The sequence below is a fragment of the Dysidea avara genome, chromosome 3 (genome assembly GCF_963678975.1).
Source record: "Dysidea avara chromosome 3, odDysAvar1.4, whole genome shotgun sequence".
Taxonomy (NCBI): Eukaryota; Metazoa; Porifera; class Demospongiae; order Dictyoceratida; family Dysideidae; genus Dysidea; species Dysidea avara.
The window spans coordinates 18,365,680-18,389,552 of record NC_089274.1 but is presented as its reverse complement, the minus strand read 5'-3'; the positions used below and the strand labels follow the sequence as shown (position 1 = coordinate 18,389,552).

At 38.7% G+C, this 23,873-nt stretch overlaps 2 protein-coding genes across 2 annotated transcripts in view; one reads left to right on the top strand and one right to left on the bottom strand.

Moving 5' to 3' along the window:
* LOC136249884 (uncharacterized) overlaps window positions 1-13,498 on the bottom strand; it is a 23,821-nt gene extending 10,323 nt beyond the window's left edge. Inside the window, exons 1-3 of the mRNA XM_066042012.1 lie at window positions 13,281-13,498; window positions 5,910-8,371; window positions 5,372-5,791 (exon numbers count right to left, since the gene is read on the bottom strand). Of these exons, the coding sequence (XP_065898084.1) occupies window positions 5,372-5,791; window positions 5,910-8,371; window positions 13,281-13,286 (2,888 nt within the window). The 5' untranslated portion in view covers window positions 13,287-13,498. The remainder of the gene's footprint in view (window positions 1-5,371; window positions 5,792-5,909; window positions 8,372-13,280) is intronic.
* On the top strand, window positions 13,418-23,873 carry LOC136249886 (26S proteasome non-ATPase regulatory subunit 14). Its single transcript, XM_066042013.1, has 11 exons — window positions 13,418-13,570; window positions 15,350-15,421; window positions 15,602-15,721; window positions 16,051-16,121; window positions 16,171-16,252; window positions 16,640-16,816; window positions 18,006-18,080; window positions 18,133-18,225; window positions 23,430-23,462; window positions 23,513-23,575; window positions 23,727-23,873. The coding sequence occupies exons 1-11, from the start codon at window positions 13,520-13,522 to the stop codon at window positions 23,823-23,825; spliced, it is 936 nt and encodes a 311-aa protein (XP_065898085.1). The 5' UTR covers window positions 13,418-13,519; the 3' UTR covers window positions 23,826-23,873.

Below are 23,873 nucleotides of genomic sequence, written 5' to 3'. Positions count from 1 at the left end.
AATACAGCAGTAGACATCCGGACTAGGGAATAAATCAATATGTACAGAAGACACCGAGAAAATAATATACAGGCGCTTACATAAACCATCATAACTTACTGATACAATGGCGTACGGAGTTGAATCTTTGCTCATTGTATTTGCCATGAATTTGTGAATCCACCAAGGTATAGTTTTTGCCAAAGGTATTCTTCTGTGATCCGGAAGGAAGGAGAATTCATTGAAGAAAAATCATTGTAAATTATTTAGTCACCACAACATAAACAAATGCCCGTAACTCAGACACCCACCTATGTATGAAGATGAAACAAGGATTTTTGAACTCCCTATGACTAGGAGAACACGATGATGCCCAGGATTTATCCACTGGAATATCAAATTCACCGACCAGCAAGGCAGTACGTGGGATGCAATTAAGCAGTGGATATTTATGTAGTTTTCTCAGGGCCCATATCAGTGACCAGTCTGGGCACTCCTGGCACTAAAAGGCTTCAGGTGGAGAGCTATGCACCGTCACACAAACTTACCAGCTGGAAACTGCACCTTCTTTGCACAATGGCCTGCCAGGTGAGGCTTTCTCTCATTCCATACACAAGTGAAGGTAGCCTAGTTATGCAAGACTAAAGAAACAAGACTCTCTAAGTGTTTTAACCTTAACCAACACAAACTAACTTCCAGCAATTAGTAGCAACTTCCAATCATGTTGTTCAATAAACAGGCGTAGCAACCACTCGCCTTCCAATCAAAATAGTCGCTGTCACACACTTTCGAACACAAATGAACAGTAGTTCGCTTGTCTAGAATCAGCCTGGTCTATTAGTAATGGGCGTCATGTGCTGTTTTGATTGGCATTAAATAGAATCGTCATACATTTCTATCACCTCCACGAAAACACCTATCCATTATACCATCGTCTCTTGATACAACATGTGAAGCCTTAGGCTTTGTAGTTTTCTTAAACATTATTTATTATTTATTTATTCATTATTTATGATGTAATTTTAACCACATTTCGTATTATCTTTAATACTTGGTTGTATAATTAAAAAATACATTCTTTAAAAGCATGATATATATATACACACATATATGCAATAAAAGTACATTACCATGTAAAATCTTAAAGTGAAATACCGGGTCATGTTTTCCATACCGGATACCGGGATTACAAATGCCATACCGCCAAGCACTAGAACAAAAAGGTGCATCAAAAGGTCTAAAAAGGTCCCAAAAGTGAAAAAAAAAAAGCTATGACCTAGGCAGAGATTGAACCTAGGTTGGTTACAATAATTTGGGGTTAAGGGAGGTATGCAAATCACCACAGTTGTTTATCTGTGGTTTTGACAGGAATGTGCTCAACTTTTCAGTGATCCTTCCCTACACCAGTGCCTTCATTGCCCTATAAAGAGCGAACAAAAGCACGTATTGATTTGCTACAACACTCGAGTTGCCTGATGATGGGTGTTTAATTTCGCTAAAGTCCCATGTCGATGCGTGCTTTGTATGCTAAGCTACAATGAGCTAAAAGTCGTGTTTTAAAAGGTGTGCACAAAAAGAAAGAAAAAAATCTACCAATACGTGGATTCGCACCCACGACCTCTTACATGCTAGTTAGGCGTTCTACCACTTGAACAGTATGTGCTGTGGTTTTCAAAGGAATGTTACTCAAGTTTTCTCTACACCTTGGCCTTCTACGCACCGAAAAGAATAAACGAAAGCACACATGAACTCGTGATGACAATTTTAGAGTAGCAGTGCTCCATTATCAGCACAGTTTGCGTCAATTCACACCAAGTTTGGTGAGTAAGCGGCATGACAGACAAGGTGGACAGACGGCTTTTCAATTTGAAATATATAGATAGCAAGAATGTTTACAAGTGTAGTCAGAAAATCTTTTAAAATGTAGTAAAATAAACTGCTGTTTTTTAAACACTTCTAATGGAGCCATTATTTCAGTGTAAAAAGTACAGGCACACCACAATTATGTTTCGCACTCAAATACAGTATGTCAGTTTATACAGCACCATCCGAATAAAACAGAATGCATCCAACACTATTGGCATATTGCCAGATGATGGTTACATAACTTTTGTCTGAAGTGACCCAGAGTCTGTCTACTCAAACTGAAAGATGGTGCTGTCTTATCATATAAGTGAGAAGGATTATGTAATGGGATGCATTCTATGATACACCAGGGACATATTTATAAGAAATGTATAAACTGCAAATTCAACCAACACCATACAAACTGTTACACGTCACTTTTCATCACTCCAGGTACCATCAGTATGGTTTCTAGAACAAATCCTTAAATAAAGCATCAAATCGTATGTGGCAATATAAAATTTTTACTTTGTATAAATTTATTCTAAGCCAGTACTAATCACAATGGAAGATCAAGAAAATTACCCAGAAATTTTTACAAGGAAAGGGTGACAAATGACTGCCGTTCATTATTGTAGATTGGTTCCTTGTAGTATGCAGAAATTTACAATTACCACAACAATGAAAATTGCCATGATAATGATAACTGCATTGATACCTATCTTGATAATCTTATCTTAATTATTGCATAGCCCTAACCCACAAAATCATGTTGTTTTTGGTTTGTGATGTATAATATCAAGCACATCAATTGATAATTGGTTTGGATGCCACTGTAATTTGGTGGCAACAAAACAAGCGTGTATCATCATAGATAATATACCACATATGGATTGGAAACGCCCATTTTGTGCAATTATTTAGCTCAAGTTGGGCAGTATTTTGGCATAAAATTTAAATCAATGTGTCACTCATTTCTTTGGTTGCGTAAATGAGGTGACGAGAAGTTGGCTAATAGTATTGCTGCTGAAATATTAGCTGATGTGTACTTGCCATTGTTACCTGTCGCAAGCAATATGTCCACAGACACGCTGTAACAATGTAAAAGGAATGTCCATGCCTTCAAACTGGCCTCCAAACAATTGAGCGACTGAAAGCTGAATAGCTGGTCAGTATATTTCAACAAATTTTCAGATGTATTGGCGCACCATAATTAGGGTAGAGGTAAATAATTTAACCAGAATAGTGATTTAAAGGGCGTTTCCAATCCATAGGAACACGTATATTATTTATTGTATCATGACCATGCTGACATTACTACAGTATTCACAAATAGTACAAACATTGTAGTTTTAGTTACAAGCACATTTTTGCATGGGTACAACTAGTCAGTTATAACAAGCCTACCTGCCCGGGTATATAACATAGACTTTATTCCTCCAATGGCATAGCCACCACTGAGGTAATTACTTTGGTAAAAAGACACTAAGCTTGAACTAAGGACTGAGATATTCTAATAGAGCAGTCAGAAATTTTAATTCAGCTTTACTAAATTTAATAGAGCATATATAAGTGGTTCAACTATGTCCTGGCTACAATCTTGCAATCTCAAATTTTGTACAAACATTGATGCAGACAGACAGACATGACAACTTCATGATACCAAGAATTCTTGAACTCTTGGTGATACAGACTACTACATGGATATGTGTTGGTTTTAATAATCCAACAAGTGAATGAGTTACAATACAATACTCTCAATAGCATCTTGACATATTATTTGAAATGTTGTGAATGACTAGCCAATAGGATTAGCATTACAATTGTTTTGTTAGGGTCTCTCGACAAAAATATGTAGTACTAATAATTCTATTGGCTAAAATAGTATAGCGTGATTCATGCCTGCCTCAGCAACTATTGTGATGATAGACACCACACTAAAAATGTGCAATGGTAACCATTGCTGAGGTAAATGTCACTTTGTTGCTATACCTACAGTTGTTAGTCATATAGCAATTAATTTTGAACCAGTACAGAAAGGCTACCTCTCTAAATTTTAAGGCCAACTTTGAGTGATTGTTTTATTAAAGTGACACTCTATGCTTTCGAAACTGCTAGAGTAACACATAGTGGAGAGTCAATCATCCAAATGTTAACTAAAGGTAATCAATCAAATGAAGTGACTGATAAATTAGAATATTTTGTTAGCAGATGAGATATGTACAGTGGACCCTCAGGTATCCGAACCCCAATGTGTCTCAGGCAATGGTAAATCACAATATAGAACTAACTGTATTTGCAAGGCAAACATGTACGCACTCCTACTTGTAAGTTAAAATTTAAGGTGGATGTATACCACAAGTAAAAGCTACTCATGTTTACCAGGTTTTAAATGCATTTTACTACTGCTATGCAGTTGAGACAAGTGGCTGGCACTTCATTACAAAGACACTTCACAGCCTAGAATTAGTCATAAGAGCCGCCCTCAGATAAGAGCTGCGGCTTGTACATGTACCTGAATATACTGATGCAAGTGTTGATAAGACACTTATGAAACGTATGAAGCAGAAACCAGGCAAAGTTTTTTGAGAGAAGTTACAATGAATGATACTATTGAAGGATGGTTAAACAAGGTCAGTTACTTGTGAATCTGTATAAACACCATGGGCTGCTGCCATACAAGCCCATAGTAGCCATCCTCGGATACTAGCCGCTGCAGGTTTTTCCTTGCTGAAAGTTATAGTAGCCACAGTCATTAACTGGTCGAATATGGTATGTCTGGCTTCCCCCACATCATTATGAATACATCAACATAACTGATCGGCTATATTACCACCATGTTATATCGATACTATATGTCAATTCTTCTTACTCGGATATTTTTGTAACTTCAACAAATTTAACTAGACACAGCATTTGTCTTGAATTACAGCCTGAGTGTTTACTTCTTTCAAACAACTCATCGTCCAAGTCACTAAGGAGACCAACATTCATTTATTGCTTGGAGTTGATTTCACACTTCCTTGTTACACTGCCCTTGATTATGGATTCTATTTTTAATAAGAAGCCTAGGTCATAGAACGTTTTACACTTCCTTGTTTATTTTGGGAACTTGAGGTAAGCAAATTTTATCAGGCTTGTACATTTATACATACATGTGTATAGATCTCTATTCAGTTACTATTACAGTAGACCCTTAGTTATCCGTACCCTTGTTTATCCAAAATTGGAAATGACTGCTTTATTAGAGTATTTTGAGTACAAGTGTATCTTATATTAGAGTATTTCAACAGAGCTCTGTATCTAATTGTATGGAGTTCAGTTATCCGAACAGTTCACTAGTGCTGCCTCGATATATTGATAGAAACTGTCACAGTAAAGCTTAAATGAAACACTGAGTTATGATTAATGCCAAGGGTACGTTTCTGTACAATCCCCTGGTTTAAAAAATCAACACTGGCATGAGCTTTTATACATGGAAATATAGCACCCCCAAGATTTGTTTCACAAAACTGATATGCAATAGACACAGGCAGTAGATACTTACTGTTCAACAACAATCTCCTTGTTTAGTTCAGCAGTAATAGTAGCTACCACATCTTGTACTGCTCCTTTCATCCCCACAACACACACAACTAGAGAGGAGTTATCAGGCTCAACACAAACATTATCATTAGTACGATAAGGGAGCATCAACTGCTGGAATGCACTGGTCTTGTCAGGACGCATCTGCATCAACTTGTTCCAGTCCTCACTAATTAGTGGAATGCGGTGTTCATCAAATTGTTTAAGAACCTCCTCCTCAAACCGACCAAGGATTGGAATAGAAGGAGCAAAGACTACCAACATATTATTCTGCCATTCCACTGAGCCACCAAAAGACTTAAATTCTCTTAACTTGAGATCCATTCGCTCATTAAGAAACTGGTTCAGACGAGCTGACATTGGAATATTCTTCATCATAGAACTAAATGAACATAAAATACAAACTATTGCATGTGATTATAGTATACAATACTCAGTGATGTACATAAACCCACACATACATATGGAGTATAACAAGCTGATATACATATGAATTTTACCTGGGGCTTTGAAGCGAACTAGGAGGAGGAGGATGGCTTGGGAGGCTAGGAGTAGATAGCTGTGGAAACTGATATGGTTGGCTGGAAACCATCGTGGGAGGTGAATACGACACTGGGGAGGCACCGAAATAGGTATTTGCACCTTGAAGGGGATCAGGAGCTGGTGACACTGGAGGGGGTGACATTTCCATCTTGCTCTTCACCTTTACTTGCAGTAGGCTACCATCCAGTGGATAGTTATGCAGATATGAAAGTGCTTTGTTGGCTGCCTCAAGGGTAGTATAGTTCACATAGGCATAACGTGGGTTACCATTTATAATATGTACTGGACTGGATAAGACTCCATAAGCTTGAACTACACTGGACAAGCTCTCTTTAGTTGTAATTGAACTGAGGCGTTTGATTTGTATAGTAAAGCTAGCAGGCATGCTAGGAGTGGTCTCTGGCTTACTAGGTGATGGAGTAAAACTAGCAGGCATGCTTGGAGTGGTCACTACTGGCTTACTAGGTGATGGAGGGACAGCAGGCAATGAAGGAGTAGGATCATCAGATGTGGAAGATGTACCACCTTTCTTGGTTGCCATGTTTACTCTAAGCTTGTTCCCATGTACTTCTCGATTGTTCATGTCCAAAGCGGCCTGAGCATCACCCAAATTGTAGTAGTTGACATATGCAAAACTATTACCAGGCTTGAGAAATGTGCTTGAAATCTTTCCATACTTGGCAAAAATTTGTTCCAACTCTGATTTACCTAAAGATTTGGGAATCTTACCAACGTACACACCAAAAGTCTCAATAGGGGCACCAGGGGACTTCACTGGAGAACTAGCACTCTCACTTAAAAGGTCAAGATAAATAGTTTCACCTGCCAACTTTTTCTCATTCAGCTCGGCAATAGCTTCATCTGCTTCTGCCTTGCTGCTGTAGTACACTGTGGCCTTGTACACATCTTTGCCCTCTGGTGCAGGAGTAACAATGAACTGCTTAACAGTGCCATAATTTCCCAACATAGTCCTCAACTGATCTCCAGTGATGTTAACACTGACATTTTTTGCATTCATACCAACCCATTTCTCAACAGGTTCTACTTCGCGAATTGCTACACCTGATGGCGGTGATTCCTTCTCCTCTTTTTTCTTTCTTCCTCGTTTTTTCTCAGGATTCGGAGCTGACTCTTCTGGTAATGGTTTCGTCTGTTTGTCTGATTTCTCCTTCCAAATGTTAACAATAAGACGTTGCTCTGATTGGGGCATTTGTGATTTGTGTAGTTGTGTTACTGCTGCCTGTGCTGCTTCAAGAGATGAGAATATAACTCTTGCAAACCCTTTAGGTGTCTTTGTTTTAGGGTCTTTGATAACTTCTACCCGACGAATGCGTGGCTTAAACTTTTTAAAATGTGACCTGATATCATCTTCTGTAGCAGAGGAAGGCAAGTTCCCAACGTAAACATCAGTCCTTTTTCCTGCACCCTCAACACCTTGCTTAGCCTCAGGTTCACTATGTTTTCGTGGAGAACTTGGTTTAGCATCTTTTGATTGCCTTTCCCTTTTTTTGTTAACCCAAAGCTTGACCACAATACGAGATGAGGAATTCGGGAACACAGACCGATTGAGCAGCTCTATTGCATCAGATGCCACTGCTGATGATGTAAATGTTAACCGAGCCATGGTCTGATTAGAACCCTTAATAAACATCACCCTTTTAGTCATGCTGTCCCTGAACTTTGAAAAGTGCCCTAACACGTCTTTGAATGTAGTCTTGGCTGGCATTTTACCAACAAACACATATGTTTTATCCTCAGTGTAGCCAACTGAGCTAGTAGTAGACTCAGTGTCAGAGAAATCATAATCATCTTCACCTTCCTCATCAGAATTATTCCTATCGATGGGGGATAGAATTCGAACAGGTTGAGAAATGGTGGGAGGTTGATAACCTGCAGTAGGTACACAGTAGCCAGTAGCACCAATTCCAAGTCGGCGTGCCAATTCAGTGGCAGTCTGTTTCTCAACCAATTGGCCAATAAAATTCAGGCCAGTGGCACTAAGCCTTTCCTTAAACCGTAGAAGTTGAGAGTCTGCACTACTTTGAATGACCTCCACCAGTAAACGCTGACCATCCAAACAGATCTGAAGATCAGACCTGTTCACTACCATTGCAACCAGTTCGATGATTCTATCTACATTCCAATCAATCGGCTGGTCAACAAGGCTGGAAAGTGTCTCCTTGAATTTCTCCTTGTAATACTCATCAAGTACTTCTTGCATGTTTCGGTTGGGAATAAGTGTCCCTACCGGCTGCATACTGTAAGGATCCTTATTGCCAAAGTCAGTGACAGTTTTTTTACTGTAAGTTTTGCCAGTACTGGAAGACACCACAGGATCACAGAAAATGCAGTGAGTAATGGGATCAAGAAGGGACTCTGGAGCACCGTCAGAGTACATCTCTTCAATAGTCCTGTAATGCTGTGTGTACAAAAGGACATAACCACAGGAACAATCACACTAGTACAAACTCTCATATACAATTAGGGCTGGGATGAATAGTGAAATTTACCTTCGAATATTTGCTAATAAAATGTTTGAACATTCGAAGTTTCGGTGTTAGCTTTCAAGTTACAGGTTTTTTTTGCATTTATGCACATCCTTCTCAAGTTTTATTTTTCTAATCCTATTTAATTATAAGTTTGTAAGCATTTGATTTGGAAAATGCATAGCAGCGGTACTGAATGACGTGATCAATTGATTGCAAATGGGCATGCCCACTACCGTAGAGTCTGGTTGTTAGACACATATGCCTAATAAAAGTTCACGAAAAAATATTGTGATTAACATATAGACATTAAGTGCATGTGCCTAACAAATAAACCTTGTCGTGATTATTATGGATTCACTTTTGTGAATTGCAGTCATTACAGTTACCATTTTGAGTACAATTTTTGTGCACTGAATCCTTCGTATGGAGCATACTACAGAAGACCGCTTCGCTTGGTAAGTATAGCAAAGGCACGTATTTTGGCTTTGTACTTTGTGAAATTTCGGACTTTTCACTATTAGTAAACCTCTAGCAATTTTCTCTTGTATAGCTTCGTCTCATGTTGGAGCTTCGTGTTCATCTACATGCGCTTATCAACCATGATTAGATATGAGAAACGAGTATGCGCCTAACAAGTAATATGCGTTTAATATATACGTGCGCCTAACAAACAGACTCTACGGTATACTGCAATCATGCATAGGCAAACACCAAATAATAGTTAAAAGGACATTTTCTGTGCATTATCTACCACTTTGTAAGGTGTTGTAAGGCTACAACTATGGTAGCAAGCTAAACTGTGATGGTTTAAAAGTGGGCAGCACATGAAGATTGATCGCAAAGACGAACATTCATTGTGCAAGATGAATAAGCAGATGCAATAAAGATAACAACCTTTATTTGTAACTCTTTCATAGGCTATGAGTGCATTACAAAGCTTAGAAGGAGAGTTTTAAAATTCGCAGTTTTTACTTGACCTTTGAACCCACAAACATTTGAAGCTTCGTCCCAGCCCTGTATACAATATTTATTTAGTTAATCCAACCAAAAAGCCTGACATTTTGTATTACAGCACATGTACTAGTGGTACGCACTTCTCTGTACTGTACGTGCTTTAGTTAACTTTGCATGAGCTCTAATTACAGTACAGCGTATTTGATCAGTTAAACACTGTGGCTAACACAGTAGATAATCAGTTATCATTCCAAGGTTAACAAAAGTTTTCAATAAAGACCACAACAAAACTCTCCAATAGAGCATACACTTACACTAACAACATGGACAAAATACTCTAATTTAGTCACTTTTTTAGATAACAGAGGTCCAAGTAACCAAGGATCCACTGCATGGATTTTGTTACAGAACTACTACACAAAGGCAGCAACTAACCAAAACCAACAACTATGGGGTTGCATAGCAGCAGGAGCGCTATGGACAAGGGAGCATGTAGAGCAAAATTCAAACATGGCTGCCATGTACTATAATAAGTAACTTTTGAAATTTCCTAATTAGGATATTATGTGGTGGTGCCTGCTTGAGTACATCACATTTCTACTGCAACAAAGCAAAGCTACGGAAACAAAGTGTAATGGCATGGCAGAGGAAGCTTAGCAGGACAGTCTTTCTACAGTCACTAATCATGTGAAATTACTACACTTGACTATATTCCTTCGACTAAACAAGCTTCCTATCAAAGCAGCTTTGCTACCTTCACACAAGATGATGGAATAGCAGTCCATTCAGTGTATCCCTGTTGCGCGTAAGAATGATGTAACCAACTATATACATAGTAACACTGGACGCCATGTCTGAATTTTGCTCGCAGTATTGGTAGTGTACGGAGTTACACACTCCCTTGTCCATAGGATCCGATGAACTCCTGGTAGCAGTAAGCAAATCACAATCATGAGTAAATGATATCTAGTACTATTCGTACTTCACCTAGTATTATTCATACTTCACCTTTCAACACTACTACAGTGGAACCTGCCTAAGCCAGTCACTTGCAGGCCAAAATTTCTTGGTCTTAATTTGCAGGTGGTTGTATTACCCAGTTGAGCTAGTGTATAAATGCCTCACAAAGGGAAATACAGCTTACAAAATTAACTCTCTTGCTTCGCATTTCCGTCAGTGTATTAAATTACAAACATAGTCTCTATAGTTGTGGAGTCATGTCTATAGGCAAGCATGTAAGGAAGCACTTATAGAACCTGTCATGCAGCTACTATAAATGAAGATAAGTTTAGGTTAGAGACCTAGGATATAATTTTAAAAACTGAGGCAAAGCTGAGGTTTTTAAAACATGAAGATCTGGGGGTGCGGTCTCTAACTGACCTGGGGGTGTTTTATATGGGTATATAAGTGAAGGATTGGATTATATGTTGTTGCTTCCTATAAAATTAGATATTGCATTGTGAAAGTAGCAATAATGAACATATTGTCAAGAAACAGACGAGTTGTTGCCAGTACAGCGTGGTTTTAGTATATTACAATGGCACATAAGTCGTCACAAGTTGTTACTTGTGGCTCTACTGCCACCACAGCAGTATGAACACTGGAAATGGTCACCACACCCATACTACAAATAACGCAGAATAACTGCTCTACAAGAAAGCTAAGCCTTTGGTAAAAGTCCATTAGTAGAAGACCAAAAACACTTAGGCAACCTCCCTTGTTTCCCTACTTTGTTTCTATGAACCTAATTTTTCCTTATACTTGTAGATATTAACTTAATGAAACAAGGATGAGGTAGCCTATACCTCCCCTCACTACTTTTTAAACTTAAAATTCCTAATTTTCCTTGTACTTATGTAACACATGGGACACATATGATGAGAAGTTTAGCTATCTAAACAAGCTAATTCTGTTACTGGACCATTTGAAAAGGATTTGTTTTCTACAAGATGATGTAAGAGTCCACAGATCTCTCACTACAGGTTGCAAAAAAAACAACACAATTATTGTGGTTTGGTAATCAACCAAAAACTAACTCCATTGTTCATGGTAATTGGTCAGACATAAATATACCCTGCTTTACAGAGGGTATTTATTTTGAAACACACAATCAGCTCCACCAAAAAATACAAGGTGCAAGTTAGCAGTCAGGTTCATGGCCATATGTTTCATTATGTGCAAAAGATTTTTCAGATCTGCATATTTAGCATATTCAGTTTGACCATAGATAATGTATGTCACATGGATCGAAATGCCCGTATTATTTACATAGTGGCCTCGACAGGTGGAAGATTTCGCTGTTCTTGTAACCAGTAAATTGGTGTTTGTTGTTTACAGCTGGGTTAGTTGCCACCCACACTAATTGGAGGCTACACTAATTGGAGGCTGGACTGGGTAGGGTCGCTGGAGAATAGTAAACAACAGCGTAAGAAAATTCACGTTCAAAGGTGAAATATGGTGTTTCAAAACGGTTGTGCAAATTTCCTGAAGAAACAGAAAGTGTAGCATTGTTTCTTTGCTGCTGTTTACACTACTTGTAACAGGTAGAGTGTAGTAGGCTAGCTAGATATTCACTGCTTTGCTGTATATTTCCACTGCTTCGATAAAACTTCAGAAAACAGGCACTACTTTGTGCTATTGTTTGGCTCAAGCTGAGCAGTACTGTAGCTTAAAATTTATTTTAATGTATCACACATTTCTTTGGTTGTGTAAAAGCAGTGACAAGAAGTTGGCTAATAGTACTGCTGTTGAATTATTAGCTGGTGCGTACCTGCCATTGTCACCTGTCGCAAACAATATTTCTCCCAGTACCCATAGACACGCTGTGTTCTTGTTCAGTACACAACGCAACACAATAAACAATGTAAAAGAAAAGGAATGTCCACGCCTTCAGAGAAAGCCAAACAGCCACTCAACAAATTTCCCAATGTATTGGTGCACGGCATTTCCAATCCATTAGGAACGCATACATTATCTATGGTATGACGAACCCATCAAAATCGTAGACTTGGCTAGAAGCAAGCGTCTAGAGCTACTCAAAGTGTAAACAGCTATCAATTATCATGGATACTGCTTAACATTAAACTTGGTACATGTGTGCAACTTCCTAGTAACTGGTACAAGGATGGTACATTTGGTTTCAACAGACATTATTAGTTTATCATTATTAGTAACACTTTACAGTGACCTGCACTGAAGGTCTGACAGCAACATGTGCTGCAGCCTTAGGATTACCTAACCTAATTTCAAGGACTTAGACTTATTGACTTGACTTAATGACATGTTTTATTAGGTTTTGAAGAGAGAGAACCATCAAAAGCAACAGGCATTATAGAGATCCCAACCCTACAACTTACACCACTCACATCAATCACCAGGGGACACCACAAACGATACAGAATTCCACAAGCCAGAACTAACCTATTCCTACACTCTTTTTTACCATCAACAATCAAACTTTGGAACAATCTACCCAATCATTTAGTAACTATATCATCCTTAGACATTTTTAAAGAGCAATTGACTGATTATTTAACGATGTAATTATACCTAATATCTGTGTTTGTACTCAAATTGAATTTACACAGTAATAAATATAATAATAAACAGGCTCAGTGCTTTATGCTCAGCTTCCTTTGTCCATCTTTGTTTTGTTAAAAGTTCTAATTACCTCAAAAATTAGAGAGAGGACACCAGGCCACTGAACACTTACGCGGGGGCAGATAAACTTTGGTACTTTATGCCCTTTCCAGAAAACTCAATAAATCGCCCTTGAAAAAATACTGGCAGGCTTCACTCATTAATTTGTGGCACAGCGACATGCATAGCCCATCATTTAATGAGGGTCACCAGTCGTATCCACAAGTATAATATGTTATAACTTACTGCCATTGTGCTTTTCCCTCGCCTTTCTCCCAGTGCTCCTGTCGTCCTTAGTCTTGTATGTACGTCTCTACTTGCTGCTGTCCGCGTTACGTGTCTCCCTTGTTCACTTTCACATAACCTTTTCTGCCAGCTGCGCCTCGCCAGCTGCCCGTCCTTGGCTCACAAAAGAGACCTCGTAGAAGGATCACGCCCAGCTCACGTGAGGCAGTGTAAGCAAGAAATCAAGGAACGCGGTTAGAATGGAAGGTCTCTTGAGGCTAGGCGCTGGAGGGTTACCCGGTATGGGACAGGTTAGAAGCGTACTATACTCATTGTTAGAGCAGTGTTGTGTGAATAAAGTTGGTATGGAGGGTTTATTCCAATCGACTAATGCTATGTCACTGTAATAATCATTAAACCGAGTATTAAGCAAACTGTCTCTTTGGTTTACTGTAACGGAAGCTCACAATAGAAATTCTTCCAATTTATATGGATTATGTATTTACCACTCTTGAGGTACAATGTGTGAGGGGACGTCAGTAATGCACCTATCAATGTTTTGCCCCACTACTATGAACACGGGCAGAAGTGGGGGCTAGGCGGGGATTAGTGGGGAATCGACCTCAAACCATACCCCAGGTGGTGGGGTATTCGATGCTACGAGGGCACGTAGCGAGTGTTTCGTGGTCTTTTACTTGGGGATAAGTGGGGGATTCGACATCAAAAGTAGCCCCAGGTAGTGGGGATAAGAATTTTTAAAATGTTCAAATCCCCACCTCTGCCTGTGTTCATAGTGGTGGGGCAAAACATTGATATGCGCATAAGTGCTTTGTGGTAACCACTGAGCATTGACTTGGGTTATCCGTTTACGTCATTTTAAGTTAGTAACGGTTACTAGACACCATATTTTTGCCAAAAATCAATGGGACTCATGCGAGAAAATGACATAGCGATTTTGCACAATTGAAGAAAGACATGGGGGAAATCGCTACACCGAGTGAGTTACCTATAGCCAATTGAAGAGCAGAAATAAAGGGGATGGGTTAATTCAGTGGTACAAGCCAGCGAGCAGCTGGAGTTTAATGGCTCTGTTTCTTCCAGCTATTACTTAGCAACAAAAATGCACCACAGCTTTCTTATTTTCACTAGCGTTCTTCGGCTTGTAAATCACTCGTGCTTCACGCATTCACGAAGATAACCTGTGATTATACGGAAAGTATTTGGTGTGACAGATATGAATTGCACACTAACCTGTAAAGTGGTTGGAAATATCCCCTTAGAAAGCCCAATACTGATGTTCATAAATATGGCTGAAATACAGCGTAATAAACGAAAAATTACAGCACCAATTTTGGTCGTCAAGGGGATGGAAAAGCTCTATTAGCTGACTGATGATGGCCACAAGGTTGAACACTGCGTTAAACTGTGGAGTATCACTTACCAACTTAATTATGCCGTTGCAAAGGTCTTGCAAGTCTTTAGGGGAAAACATGTCATTGTGCTTGAACAGTTTGGTGGTCTCTGCCACTATAATTGATAAAATACTCAGAAATTGGTGGTTGGGCTCTGAAATATCATCAGTTTCTCATTGCAACGTGCAGCAAGTTATGTTGACTACATACCAACGGATCTGTAATCTTGAACAACCTCTTAAAATCTTGTTGAAAATCCAAAATCTCAGTTCATTTTGAAATCTAAAATCTTGAAAATCATATTTCATGTACATGCAGCATCACATGTTAGTACACTTAATTGTGAGGGGTCCATCTGTAGAGATTTTGAAATGTGAAATCTTTTCTTATGAAAGAATCTCCAGATACTAAACAAGCTATTTTGGATATACTATGACATCCTATTTGCTCAGAAATCTTGAAATCATGCCAAACAAAATAGAGTTGAGTCTTTACAGAATTTTTTTTTAGTTGCGGGCCCCTCGCTATGATTGCACTATTAAAGTGATGCCTGTGCAATTTTGTCTTAAATACTAGAAACTCTGGTGAAGTACACATACTGTAGTCTTCAAGTTCTATTCTCTCTTGCACTATCTTGTGGTATTTTTTTTGTGTGTACTCATTTTGCTTGTGATATAGGTCCCTGGGGTAGATGCACCGATCAACGATACAGCTGAACAAGTGTACATCTCATCTCTGGCTCTGTTGAAGGTAATTCTCCACAATATGTTGTTGGAGAGAGTCAAGTAGTAATACAATGCTTGTTTATACTAGAGGTGCTATATTTCGAAACATGTTTTTGTGCAGCATTTCTACTAAGATTTCTTTATAGGCACCTTGTCCATTGTAGTAATTGATTCTTATGTCAGTTATTTTCTGTTTTGCCACCAGATGTTGAAGCATGGACGTGCTGGTGTCCCCATGGAGGTGATGGGTTTAATGTTGGGAGAATTTGTTGATGACTATACAGTGCAAGTGATCGATGTGTTTGCCATGCCACAGAGTGGCACTGTAAGTAATCGTTTTATAGCAAATTTGTAGTATACTGTTGGTCTTGAGTGCTATGCATCCCTAAATCTTGCCAACTCTTTAATAAGCCCACCTTGTTACACTTACTGATGAGAGTTAAGGCTATAATACCACCTCATATTGATACCAATGTTTTGGCCCCCTTATTAGTAAGACTATACTTTGTTTAAACTACGTGTGTTTGCCATGCTACAAAATGGCACAGTGAGCTAACAATGTAAAATTGTTTGTATGTAAAAGCAGTGTACAAATTGAAAGAGTTTTAGTTTCATTGTTTTAAGAAGACATTATTGTCCATTTTTGTTATTTAGGGTGTCAGCGTGGAGGCAGTTGATCCGGTGTTCCAGGCTAAAATGTTGGACATGTTGAAACAAACTGGAAGGTAGAGGACCCTTTTTAGCTGTACTGCATTCATTCATTACCATTATTAGGCCAGAGATGGTAGTGGGATGGTATCACAGTCATCCAGGATTTGGATGCTGGTTGTCTGGTGTAGACATCAATACTCAACAGGTATGGTCAGATCCAGCTAGTGTGCAAGAAAATGTTTCACATCCATGTATTTGCTAAGTACTATACGTACATATATATGAGAGGTGATGCATTGTGTGAACAATAATCACCTGTGTATATGTGTGTATGCACATTTTTTTTGTTTTTTGTGTAAGTATCTACAGTGTATATGCATGGCAAGAGTTCGTCAGTCAATATTATGGACTCCGGATTATGGCTAAAACGTACATAATTTATTGTATTCCATTTAAAGCCCACCGATTGATTTCAGGTAAACAAAAAGGCCTTTTTTAAGCACCTCACAAATTTTCTACCTTTTAGTACCCTTTTTTGTTCATATCCTTTTCCCTATTGGTAAAGATGTACTTGTTGAACTTTTTACATTAGAGTTTTGAGGCTCTGTCTTCAAGAGCAGTTGCAGTTGTAGTAGACCCCATCCAGAGTGTTAAAGGCAAGGTGGTTATTGATGCATTCCGACTGACCAACCCACACCTGCAAGCACTTGGCCAGGAGAACAGACAGACTACATCCAATCTTGGCCACCTTCAGAAACCATCAATACAGGTCAGTTACATACATATTAAACTTGGAATGTTGTACATCATGTACTCGTGGTACTTAAAACACTACATATGTAGCAAGAATGCTGGCTGTTAGTGAAGTTTTAAACAGCCAAATGCTAACTGGGTGTTCTTTCAAGTGTTATATGTTGAAGTGAGAAAATAATAGGATCCTTGGGTACAGCTAAACTGGCAAACTTGTTGTCATCTCTTTATCTGTATTGTTCTATGGTACGTGTGCAATCATCAGTGCTCTCCTTGTGAATGTTATGATTTAGAAATCATTTGCTATAAAAGGTTATGGACTGTCTAGTATTCCACAGCTGATGAACATATTGAAATTTCTTTATTTAGTTTTTAAACCAGGCGCGTGCCCAGAGCCGGCCGAAGGCCACCTGTGGGTGTGAGCCTGGTTTCTTGAAATTGGTTTGGCAAAAACCGTGTGTCTGAGTGTCTGTCCAACACCCATGTGAGCAAACAGGCTTTGAGCTATAGAATATAACCTTCAATAAAGACTGTTTACCTACTGTATTAAACTCAAAAGTTCTGTTTTCGTCGTGTTTACTTGAGTCATGGTTATAGACTGAATTAGGGATTAAATATTCACCGTAAATCTGTAGGTGTAAGCGACTCCTTTGTTTCCCTGCTTTTTTCTATGATCTCTAATCAAACTCCTAATGAAGGGTGCGTGTCCGTTGACTGAAACCAGTTGAAACAGTTCACTAGGCTAGGGTCTATCATACCTGCTGTAACAGGCATATAACGACTGAAAAACAACGTAACAGGCCTCGGAAGCTACCAGGAATGGTGTATCTTCTTGAGTTGAAAGGAGGTGTATCCCCTTTGTACGTAAACAAAAATTAAGAGCAGCCATGAGGCTTTGTGTAGAGAATTTGCATATGAAAACATGATAGACAAATATAAAGCAGTTAAGAAGATACTTCTGTGCTTAATTTGTGGTTTAAAGTGGTTTGCTCATGTTACGCTTCCGTAGCGATGCATAGCAATATAATTGGTGAATTACAAAATACATTTAATTTTGATGTACTGCGTGTATTGTTAAAAACCAAGGTGAGAAGCAAAGCTTTAGCATGCTGTGTAGTTAGTTTAATTTATAAAGAGATTAATTCAAGCGAAAGTATTTACTGCCTGGTGTTTAGTGTCAACTTGTTTGTGTTCTGCTTTTTGTGTAGGCACTGATCCATGGCCTGGGAAGACACTACTATTCTCTACCAATCAACTATAGGAAAAATGAGTTTGAGCAAAAGGTAGGTTAGAGTATGAAGTATATGGAAGTGTATATACGTACTTGTGGTGCAGATGTTGCTTAACTTGCATAAAAAGACATGGATGGATGGACTCTGTTTAATGGACTATACACAACATTGCAAGAACAATGAAAAAACAGTAAAGGTGTGTGTGTGTGTGTGTGTGCTCTTGTGTGTGTGTGTGCGCGCTCTTGTGCTTGTGTGTGTGTGCGCTCTTGTGTGTGTGTGGCAGACATGGGGCCAAGTACATGAGTACTTATACTTAAGTACACTTAAGTACAGATTTGAAAGTACTTGTACTTTACTTAAATACTTTCTTAATTTCCCCAATGTACTTGTACTTATACTCAAGTACTTTGCTAAGTACTTGTATGTACTTGAGTACTTAAAGTACTTGTAAGTACTGCAAACATTGTACATAGTTTGTACACAGTGGGCGTACAATGAGAATATCAAAATTGTATGAAGGTGCAGTTTACAACTTCTTGCGATTCTTCTACTGCTTTCCCCAACCTTACTGTGTATCATGTTGCCACGATTAACGATGTCGCCAATGCTGTTGTTCAAGTCAGTGCGTTTTAAGAGTTTAAGAGAGAGAATAGTTGATAAAAACCAACCCCCCCTAGGCACACTTACATACTACAATACACTGAATACAACATATATTTTACTACAGCAAAATGTACTTGTACTTTACTTATAAGTACTCTCTTGATTGCTGCTGGAGTACTTGTACTTGTACTTGGAAAATTCAAAAGTACTTGTATTTTACTTAAGTACTTTTAAATGTACTTGGCCCCATGTCTGGTGTGGCGCGTGTGAGTGTGTGTGTGGCGTGTGTGTGTGTGTGGCATGTGTGGCGTATGTGTGGCATGTGTGTACTGTGTGCAGGTGTATATAGTAGTAGTATAGTGTGTTAGTGTAGTGTGTGCACAGAGATATTCAAACACTTGGTAGTGTATATTCCAAATAAAGTGCACTTTACAGGTAGCTATTGCTTTTTCTGATGTGTGGTTTACTTTTCACTCTTTTCTTGCTCTGTGCACAACATTAGTTTAATTTCTGCAATCCCTGTGTTGAAGTCAGTATGCTACAATGTATGTGGCTCCTAGCTTGTAGGATGTTGAATTGCAAAGTCACCTTGCTTAATTAATTAATTAATTAACCCTTTCGATACCGCATATTTTTCTACTTCCGTACATTAAAAAACTGCATTATTTAAGGAAACGCGCATTGTGTATTCCTTCACCTTGAAAAACTCACAGATTGCTTACTTTGCCCGTGGAACATGCCTGATAAGAATCACTCATCATATCTTAGCATGGGAATCTAGGTTTCATTGTTGTATTCTTTTCCATTACAAACTTACAAAGCGTTTCATTCGCACAATAACGCTAGCGCTTTATTGGAATATCTTTGACCACTATTTTTGATTGTGCAACTATATCACTTGATATAATAGATCACCAGATGCAGAATTTAATGCTGAGTCTATTGAAACTTACCGTTCTTCAATCGGACTTACAGAAATCGACTTATGAAGCATTTTCGAAAGATATGCAACTTTTCCTGTGATTTTTCAGTGCTGTATCATAGTTTCAGTGTTGCTTTTCAAGGCAGGATAATCGCTAGGGCTGTGTTTCTAGTGTCATTTCATTCTCCATTGTTTATGGAGTTAAACAGTGGTAGTTGTGTTTTCATACTGCTGTTGGGTTGATCGGTAGGCCCGAAAGACTAACGGAAGTCAACAAAAATGCACTAGTGCGTCAGTGGGATTACGCAGTATATGCTATAAAACGCACTGGTGAGTTCACGGTATTGAAAGGGTTAAAAGTTTGGCCTGGTACTACTATAGACCATTTTCACGTAACACGGAGAAGCAATTTTCTGTATCATGGTAGTAACTTCCATTGTACCTAATAGCTGTATGTTACTTTTTAATGACAATTTAAACTAAACTAACAGATGCATGGCGGATCAACTGGATCAATCTATTCACTCTTGTTTACTGAAAGGAAATGAATTGTGAATCTATCACCCCACTTGTTTTTTTTAATTTTTGGTGGTTTGGGTAAGGAGACTACTATTTTGTACAACCGTCTGGCAGATCTTTTATCACAGAAGCACAATACCTATTACAACCAGACACTTTCCTGGATGCTGTGCTTTGTCATTTTCACTATTGCGTTCTGCTGTACTGGCCATTCGTGGGAGCAGAAACAGAGCACCCTGCTGTCTCCACTGAGCTGCATTTAGTGGAGAGCTATATTCTTGTGGATTAGAGCAATTGTGGTTTTTGTTTGTGTCATTTCAATTAAATTTTATTTGTTTATCTGTTCAAAAAAATGAAGTGTCAGACAGCAATATGGCTGTACTACGGGACGATTTGCTTGTGAAGAAGATCGATGAGCTGTGGAAGATTGCAAGTAGCCTGTCCGTTCGCCTTACTGGCTCCACCCGTAAGGACATTTTGGACAGGATAGTTGGAATGGCACAGATAGGGGCAGCTCGTGAGTCGTGATTCACCTGGCAAAGAGAATGGTGAAGATGTGGTAGCTATTTCGTACTTGACCAAAGAAGTAAAGTCTTTTTTCAAGAGTTTGCTGTCATTTTCAAACATTACACAGTGGAACAAGAAGTTGAGTGGTGTCCTTGCTGAGTTCATTTTGATCAATAATATAGTAATTTATCTTGTGTATGGACGAATAAAACTTTTGACATACAAGCATTGAGAGCCCATAAGTCTCTAAAGGCATACAAGTACTTCTTTGATGAGTATGTCAAGAACGCCTGGGTGTACCTTGACAAATGCATCACTGTTGAAGTGAAATTGCTGACAAATTTGGAGATAAGTTTTTTTCTGAAAAGAGGAAAAGATGGAGAGTTGCACCTTTCTTGGCAGCATCATTATTTTGCACAAGTACAGGGAGAGCTGGCTGTAATGAACAGAGAATGGTGTGACTTTGTTGTGCATAGCAATGGAGAAATGGTTGTTGATTATATATTGGCAGACCTGGAGTACTGGGATACATTAGAGGAGAAGCTGGAGGATTTCTGTGTCTGCTACATGATTCCTGAGATCTTGTCTGGAAGGATCTTTCTAGAGGAATACCAGTGTTAGTGCTTCAACAATTTGGTTTGTGGTCAACAAGCTATGCATGTACAATGTACTAGTTATCTTGTCCTGTACTTGTTAACCACAATGTATACTTGCTATGATGTACAACATGTACATGCTTAATTAGTAATCAGCTGTTGTATATACACTTTCTTCTAATTCTACTTCTGTAAATGGTTTCATTAGAGAGTAATATTAATGTGAAACAAGTGGTACATCAAAATTATTAAGGTACATACAAACAAGGTTAACATTGCTAACTACATCATGCATAGTGTTTGGAAATTTTTGATTTAGAATATCGAAACGTCGATCTCTTCCAATAACGCGCTCAACACATATTCTTAATTCAGCAATTCTCCTTGTCCTCTCTACTTCATGTACTGCCATCTGCTTCTGTCGAGATTCCGAATGAGTATATCAGACATTCATCCACCCCAAGCATCTGACACAAAGCTTACCAACCCAGGAGTACAGCCCACTAGAACTTTCCAAGTATTTCTGCTTTTGTATGTGACTGAAGCATTCATTAGCCCTGAGGGTCGTTGGCATTCTATTTCATAGCAATCTGGTGTTTGGGAAATGCCGTCTTAGCATCCACTGTGTAACCTGGTCATGTGAAGGGAAGGGAAAAATCTATAGAAGCTCTTTAGATAAAAAGCAAATCCATGTCGTAAACATTCGACTGTATGTTCCCTCAAACGAGTGCATACATCAGTTAACGGTAGAACAAGTCTTAATCGGACTAGAATGGCAAACAAATAGTTGGTAATTAATAAGCCACCAAAACACTGTGAACCATGCTGCTGCTTCTCCTCTAATGATATACTGCTAATGAATGTTTAGATTATGTAAACATCTTGATGCATATTTAAAAAAGAATTACAAAAATCTGCATTTAAAAAGTTAGCTGCTACTCAGAACTTGTTACTTCTGGACTCTCTCGTGAAATATTTACATTTTGATTATGAGAAAACGGCGAGTTATGGCATTGGTAATGCCATGAATTGCTATTCCAATACCAATTACACTAATTCCTATGCCGATATCATTAATCCTATCTTAAGTTGTTCGCCAAATAAATTTACAGATGAATACACTGGCTGTGTTTCATCTTTAGCACCAGCCACAATTTCTTGGCCCAACCTTCTGCCAAATTCTTCCCCGCCTTCGCGGAGACCTTTTTCTAGGCCTTGCTTCAACTTCAGTCAGTAACTTGCTCATTCTTCAAGTTTCAAAATGTATGTGCTATACCTTTCCATGTCCTTAGCTCCTTAGCCTTAGGTGTTAAGTACTCTACTAGGGCTAGAAAGGAATCAAACGTTGGCATTCCTGTATAAAACCTATCATTGTTCACATCTAATTTGGGTCTCTCCAACATCATAGATCTCAACGTCCTATTCTCTGCCTGTAGTCTTGCTACTAAATTTCCATCTTCACCCATCTGGCATTCTGAAAATGTTATGATGATAGTTACTACCTACAGTAGGTATTCATACTTCACACATGACTTACTTACTTCAGCACAAATAGCTCTCTCATCACCACTCCAACTCGACTGCAAGTACAGGCTACACGGGGAGGCTATCAATTCATCTCTAGCTGGTGAATAATTACTTCTGCTACAGTAACTCCGGTGGTCATGCTGGAATGCCTTTCGAACGTGCTGGTTGACGATAGCATGTCTCTCTTCTTCCTTTCTCTTTGTTATTTCCCTTTCTCTCTCTTCCACTTCTACTATTTCTTTAGCCAAAGATCTTCGTTTTGCACACTTGAAACGAAATGAGCTATGCTCTCTATTTTCACTGTGTGAGTAGAGCTTGGATTTTTAGAAGCTATAGATGGATGGAACAAAATTGGGACCACCAGCATTATCAGACTTCTTTCCAGAGTAAAATGGGCAGAACATGCTCTTGTCATCATCTGCTGGCTCTCAGGGAAATCCATCGGCTTTCCCACTTTCATTGCCTCTCTAATTCTTCTGTCAGAAATTTCATCAACAACAACACAGCTAGTTGGCATTCTCCACTAATTAACTAGTGAACGTTAATTATCATTATACTGCGATTACAAACAACCTACCAATGGAAGCGTGCACATATAATTACGTTACATTTCTGTGTTATGTGAAAAAGGTCTATAGTGTTATGCAGGCACCACTATGGTGTCATGCATTATGTGCATGCGTAGCACAATTGTTGCATTAATTGTGTACATTTTTAATACAATAGGAGATGCTGGAATTAGCTAAGAACTACAGCAAGGTGAGAAACAGTACTATAGAGTACCTGGCTATGATATGATAACAACACAGGCAGTAGAGGAAGAAGGAAACTTAACTCCTGAAGAGCTAGCCATTAAGAATGTAGGCAAGCAGGTAAACACAGTATTGGAGCATGTCTGATAGTCAGGATTTTACGTCATAAGTGTACATGTATGCATGTTTTAGTGTGCATGCATCTGTAACATGTATTGTGTCCTTGCATTTCATGACTTATTCGTATTAATTTAATCTCTTGTTTGTACAGGATCCAAAGCGTCACTTGGAGGAGAAAGTGGATGTGTTGATGACAACTAACATAGTACAATGTCTAGGAGCCATGCTTGACACTGTAGTGTTTTCATAGTTGGCATGATATTCTTTTCATTAATAATGATTGCTGTACGTAACTGTA